Raw genomic sequence first — 6000 nt, forward strand, 5'->3', positions numbered from 1 at the left:
ACTGGTCTTAGATTAATCCATAGCTTCTTCCAAATATTCTTCAAGAACCTTTTGATAATTCCTTATGGAGGTTCCAAAAACTTCTCATGAATTACTTTCACGAAAATTTGTCCCAGGACATATACAGGGTTGGTTGTTAATATTTTTATGAAAACATCCATCGATGCATTAACAAATGTTATAAGGGATTGGATTCATTAGCTTTTCTATCAATTAAAGCAGCTTCTTGTAATACTTCTAACAGTTAGTTTCCATAGATTTTCACTATAGATATTCCCAATCGTTCTTCACTCGAGCCAGAATAATTTGGGGGTCTTGCACACACCATGTCATGCTTGTTTGGGGTTTATTTTTCTGGAATCGTGGGTAGGACAATCCTTTGACTGTCCTACCCAGGTTATATTGTGCGTAGTACATGTCCTACCTGTCCTACCCACTTCCCGCGCCACTGCTTTCAGCTCTTCAACACATAGGTTGAATACAGTGCCGTTTTGGTTTCATCTCGCCTATTTTTCAAACATATATCGAATTGTACCAAATGAGCATCAACATATTTAATCAACTTTTCTATGTCAAGGTGTTCCTTGTGGTCTATTCTAGGTGTTGCATATTTGGGCTAAACAGGAAATTTCATAATAACAAACTGGCGGAAAATGGGCGTGATAAAACGAAACGCCACTGCATTGCAGAGCTTGCGGAGCTTGAGCTTCATTGGCCGTTCATGGTTGCTATTCCAGTATCGCCAGATCAGCTGTACTTACACAAGGAATTCTGGACAAACATTTGGAAAGGGCCCAAGAGCTCTTGAGCCTTTTTCAGAAATGTTGCTGTTGAGCCCTTTTTAGCCCACCTACGCAAATTAACACCACTATCAGAAAGATTGGTGTTAGCACTTCCTGATAGTGAAATTGGTGAGCGTGATCGAGTTGAATTGGGCTCAACAGCGTCTTGCAAAGCCAATGTTTACCAATGTCGATGTGCCCTTTTGAAATGTTTGTCCAGAATTACCTGCAATTGCTTGGAACTAACAGGCATGCTCAGTGTAAAGTGCTGGTGACTTACTATGTTTAGGCTACAATTGCGCCTGCCACGTCAGAATGCAGACCGATGAAGGGAAGGGGAGGAGTTGATTATGCATTTGAAATTGGCCCACGGTAAATCGGATATACCCCTGCATCTACGCCAGTTTATGTTGGAAAGTTTAGGTGTGGTAATTTTATGACAGAAAGGCTTGCTGTTTGGTTGGCAGACTGCAGAATGGTAGGGAAGGGAAACGTTTTTTTTTCGTCTCTGGTTCTACCAATGCTAACGAATAGATCAACTGTGATAGATTAAGAGTAAAAGTAGAAGTAAGTGAAAGATACAACTACCTACAAAGAACGAGGAAAGGGACGGGTCTGGGTCTTATGAAGCAGAAACGGTAGCAATTAGACCACCAGCCCCATATCGAAACGCCACTGTATTACAGAACTTCTAAAAAGTTTAGCATCATTTGGGAAGGGTCTACCCCGTTTGGCATAATACCATGTGCTATCAATAACTGACAACGGAATGTACGATCGTGAGCAGTTTACCCACATCCCTTTGCTTAATGAAAGGAATTTGATCGAATTCAATGTTCTTCACAATTATGGCAAATGGCGATTATGCCAAACAGCTATTATGCTAAACGACTGTATGCCATACGGGATTATGCCAAACGGGGTAGACCCACTTGGGAAGTAGATTATTGATGATGGAACAGTTTCGCGGAATTTTAACTATTTAAAATAGTGATCACTAAACTGCGGCCCGCGGCTTATAACTAAAATGTTCCTTTTTTTCTCGTAACAGCAGATAGTCACTCATCGAACGAAGGAATTCCAGCTCGGAGTCGCCGAAGATCGAAGAATCCCGGTCACTCGAACAAATGTGAGTCTCGTCGCTATATGACTGCCAAAACATAGATAAAATGATTAATTACTCTGCTTTTCCCCCTACAGCCAACGGAAATGTCCAGTCGATGAACGCAAAGTCGTCGGGTAGCAATGCGACCGCCAACAGCACGGCAGACCATCATGACAACAACGGAAGCAGCGCGCCGAACGTCAACAGCAAACAGCAGCCCCAGAATCACACTGCCGCTGGTCTCAACAGTAACAGTAGCGTCGGAGTACCGCTGCCGAACAGTAACAGCAATAGCCAGCAGCAGCAGCCGCTGCCTCCCAAGGGTCAACGGGAGAACCTCCGGAACCGGGGAGGTCGAGGCGGAGGCGCCGGAGGAGGTGGAGGTGGTGGCAAGCATAAGCAGAATCAGCAGCAGAACCAGAATCAAGTGGCAGCCGCTGGCGGCGCCACTGTTCTCAACAATACGGCTGATCACCATCACCATCACGCCGCCGGCACTGGCAAGGAAACGCTGGTCAATGGCTCTTCTTAGAAGAAGCAGAAACGGCCGCATCCGCAGCAGCTGCGCAACAAGCAACAGGTTGTCCAGGCAGCCTCACTGGCTTTGCCCCATCTGTTGGTGGGAGTGTGAAACAATCGCAAGTAGACCACGAATCACACTCACCACACAAACACACATAACATGAAACCTATTCAAAACTATCAAAGTTAATTACCCAAACTATGAGAAATGCATAAAACAATACACACAAAACACAAACACAATTCGCAACTTACAACAACGCCCGGGATCAGGGGGGCCATTTCCTCCTCGGGGTCGGGCAGAGTAACTATCCCTATTCGCTACTATGAATATTTTTGCGTGTATTCAAAAACAAAAATCGAAAATCAATTGTAACACAGAAACACACACACACATACAAAACAGAACGAATTACAAACCGAACAACCACCGGCAAGTCAAGGAAATAGAAGAAGAAGAAGGAGTGCAAAATTGCCGAATCAATCGAGAAGCAAAAAACTAAAACTAAAAACTATAACTACACACTATGTTATAAAATAGATGTGCAGAAGCATCAGCAGCAGATTAGCAGACATTTTTGATCGAAGGTTTTTCGCTCATCGAAAAAAAGCAAACAAACCTTCTGCAATGCAAAACCGCGGACGGAAATCCCAAACACAATAGGAGCATATTCGAACACAAGCTGAATTCATGCAGAACAAGCTCTGAAGCACTGAGTAATATAAATTGATAGCAAGAGAGCGCGTTTATTTGAACTTTACATACTCCCTAGTACCACAAACACACAAAAAATATGTAATCTTCGAAGGCGGTATTTTTGTTGTTTATACGTAAGTTCCTTCATCTCATTTCGGTTCGAATAAAACTAATGTAAAAAGCTCTACCTACCTAGATTGTTGCCAGATGGTATAATTTCTCGGGTTTTCAAGGGTTTTTTTCCTCGAAATTTTCAGAGTTTTTTTTTTGGGAAAGCCTTAAGGTAGATTGGGGAATTGGTTCAGATTTGGTTCATCTCAATACGTATAACGTGGTCAAAATTCCATACTTGTGGAAATGGATTCATGTTCCACTACATCAGCTTCCTCTATTCCTTAGGACTTCTATCGATTACTTTTTCAAATCGACTTAAGTATCTTTCACACCGATTGGAGAGAAAAAAAAACAAATTGAAGAATTAAAGCCCTAGTCCTAAATCCATTTTAAAAAATATAATAAAAATTTGACATTTTTTCTTCATGTATATCCTCAAAAATGTTCATACTAGCAGCACGCGTCCATAAATTCTGGTTTTTATCATTTTCCCACAGAAAAACTTAATGAGAGAATGATACATCGTTTTGTTCAATTACTTACAACGTTCTTGTACAACTGTGAGATTAACTCAACTAGTGTTTTGTTCTGTTTCGTGGTTAAGTCACTTTGTCTCTCCATATAACAGAGGTGTGAAAGTAGTGATTGGGTTGAAAATCATACTTACGTCGTTTTGTAATTACGAAATTCAAACGTTATAAAAGTGAAAATCGAATTGATTCAGGGTGGAACGTGCAGAATTTTGTCTGCGAAACATGTAGAATCGATAAACTAAGCTTGTCACTCTTTTAAATTACGGCTATTTGAATAAATTTCCGAGGTTTGCTTTTCGACCTTCTCATTTTTGAACTTATTTGCCTTCTACTTTCGATCTTTTTTTTATATTTTTCAAAAATCGCCTCTTAAATGTTGATACCAAACCCAGTGCAGAATACAACAAATGAAAAGAGGCATAATCTAACATTTTTTAAATATTTGTGACAAGAAATCTGGCGAACAGTTTGGAGCTATTTTTCTTACCAAAATCTTTCTTTAGTTCCCCAAAATCGGTTCAAATAACGACTCTCGTAACAACAACTCACAGAGACCACCTCCCATTCGAACAACGTGTGTCGTGTAACACGCAACAATAAAACAACTAATATTGAAGCTTAATGTGAGTCATCACCATTTTGCAGATATGATGTAAGAAACAAAGAAAAAAAAATCCAACACAAAAAAAAGAAGATACTACATAATGTATTCTAGCGCAGAAATCCGTGTCGTCGTAAATATGCTGAAATCAAGAAGTAGTTTTAGAACGTGCGTAGAAGTTGGAAACACACAAGCAGTAGGATACGAAACAATGCAGGAAAACGGCGAAACGATTCGGAAGATGTGAGTGGAAATGATTTTTTTGTTCTCTAGGACTGGAATATAAACAGTTGCACCTATCATGTATGTTTTAATCTTACGCCCGGGTCGGGTAAGCATATAGTAAACTGAATTCATTAGTTTTCCAATCAAATCAACTACCCGGCGCTTTTCCCCGTTCCAAGTTTCGTTCAGTTCGCACACTGATGCAATCGAAAAAAGAGAAACTGTTTTGCTTTAATTTGAGAAAGTCGCACCCAAATCTCTAGCTTTTCATTTTCCTGCATGTAAGAAAAGTAAAAAATGGCTAAGACGAACATGAAATAAACGCACCGTCTCAAAAGAGAGAGAGAGGGAGAATAAGAAAGTGTATGACGGTTATAGACTACACAAATCAAACAAACGTTAATGCCAGCAAAGGTGTGTAAAGCAGAATGTAACGAGTATAAAAAACAGTTGAAACAAAACTAATGAGGAAATACGATCAAAATGAACAACAGACAGAAAGAGAGCTTATCAGTTTTGTTCCAATTTGTAACACACTTGAGTTATTGTACTGCTAAAACATTATCGTTTTTAGGCTTTTCACTGATATTTTTTATTTATTATTAATATAGGCCAACCTATTTCTGTGAGTATATTGTACTTTAGTTGGAAAAAGCGTAATTAGCTTTTGCCTTGGTTTTTCTTCTGTTGCGAACTTGAAAAAGAAATGTCATTGATTTTGCATGCCACCATCCCTGTTTATTGTTTAGATGTGTTCGAGTTTGATTCTTCACGCTAAAGAGATCGAGAGGATACGGGTCAACTGAGAAAGTTTTGAAATTGAGTCTAACAACTGGTGCAAGGAGGTCCACAATGAGTCGGAAATGTGTCGCAAAGGCTGACTACAAGTAAATTGGTAAGCACCAGTGTTGTGAAAAACTCAATTTCTCACAACTCACGCTTGAGATTTTTCTTGCGTGAGTTTGTCAATCACGCAACTCAGCAGTCAAAAAATCAAGGATGAGTTGGCTCATCTTTTTAACTCATTGTCTCGTATTTCCACAGTTTACTCACACACGGCAATAATTTCTTGTTAGTCTGGTAAAATTATGTTAATCCTTTCAAACGTAAACAACAACGTTCGGGTTTCACGAGTTTTTGCTGGGTTTTGTGACTGAATCATTAGCTGTGTTCAACGAGCTGCTCGAACTTGGTTGCAACCACTTGCGAGTCAGCTTTTGGTGTTCATTGAGCCACTCCAACCTACTTCGAGTCGCTCGGGTTTGTGTTCATTGAGCCGAGTCCAACCAACTTCGAGTCGCTCGAAACAGGTTGGAAGCTAGAGTCCGAGCTAGTTCAACCAGCTCGCAGTAGCTCGTGTTTTTGACGTTTAAAACGTAAACATTGAGAAAAAAAAGCAAAATTCCGAAGCGATACGGATT

General features: G+C 40.2%; 1 protein-coding gene across 6 annotated transcripts in view; it reads left to right on the forward strand.

Annotated features, from left to right (window-relative positions):
* LOC5571798 (synaptic functional regulator FMR1) overlaps nt 1–5239 on the forward strand; it is a 97730-nt gene extending 92491 nt beyond the window's left edge. For 4 of the 6 annotated variants that reach the window (XM_021854009.1, XM_021854131.1, XM_021854254.1 and 1 more), the window contains 2 exons: nt 1834–1911; nt 1983–5239. In XM_021854009.1, coding sequence (XP_021709701.1) covers nt 1834–1911; nt 1983–2419 — 515 coding nt within the window. In that variant the 3' untranslated portion in view covers nt 2420–5239. The remainder of the gene's footprint in view (nt 1–1833; nt 1912–1982) is intronic. The other 2 variants (XM_021854066.1, XM_021854182.1) reach the window with 1 other exon arrangement.
* The last annotated feature ends 761 nt before the right edge of the window (nt 5240–6000 follow it).

The sequence above is a fragment of the Aedes aegypti genome, chromosome 1 (assembly GCF_002204515.2).
Source record: "Aedes aegypti strain LVP_AGWG chromosome 1, AaegL5.0 Primary Assembly, whole genome shotgun sequence".
Taxonomy (NCBI): Eukaryota; Metazoa; Arthropoda; class Insecta; order Diptera; family Culicidae; genus Aedes; species Aedes aegypti.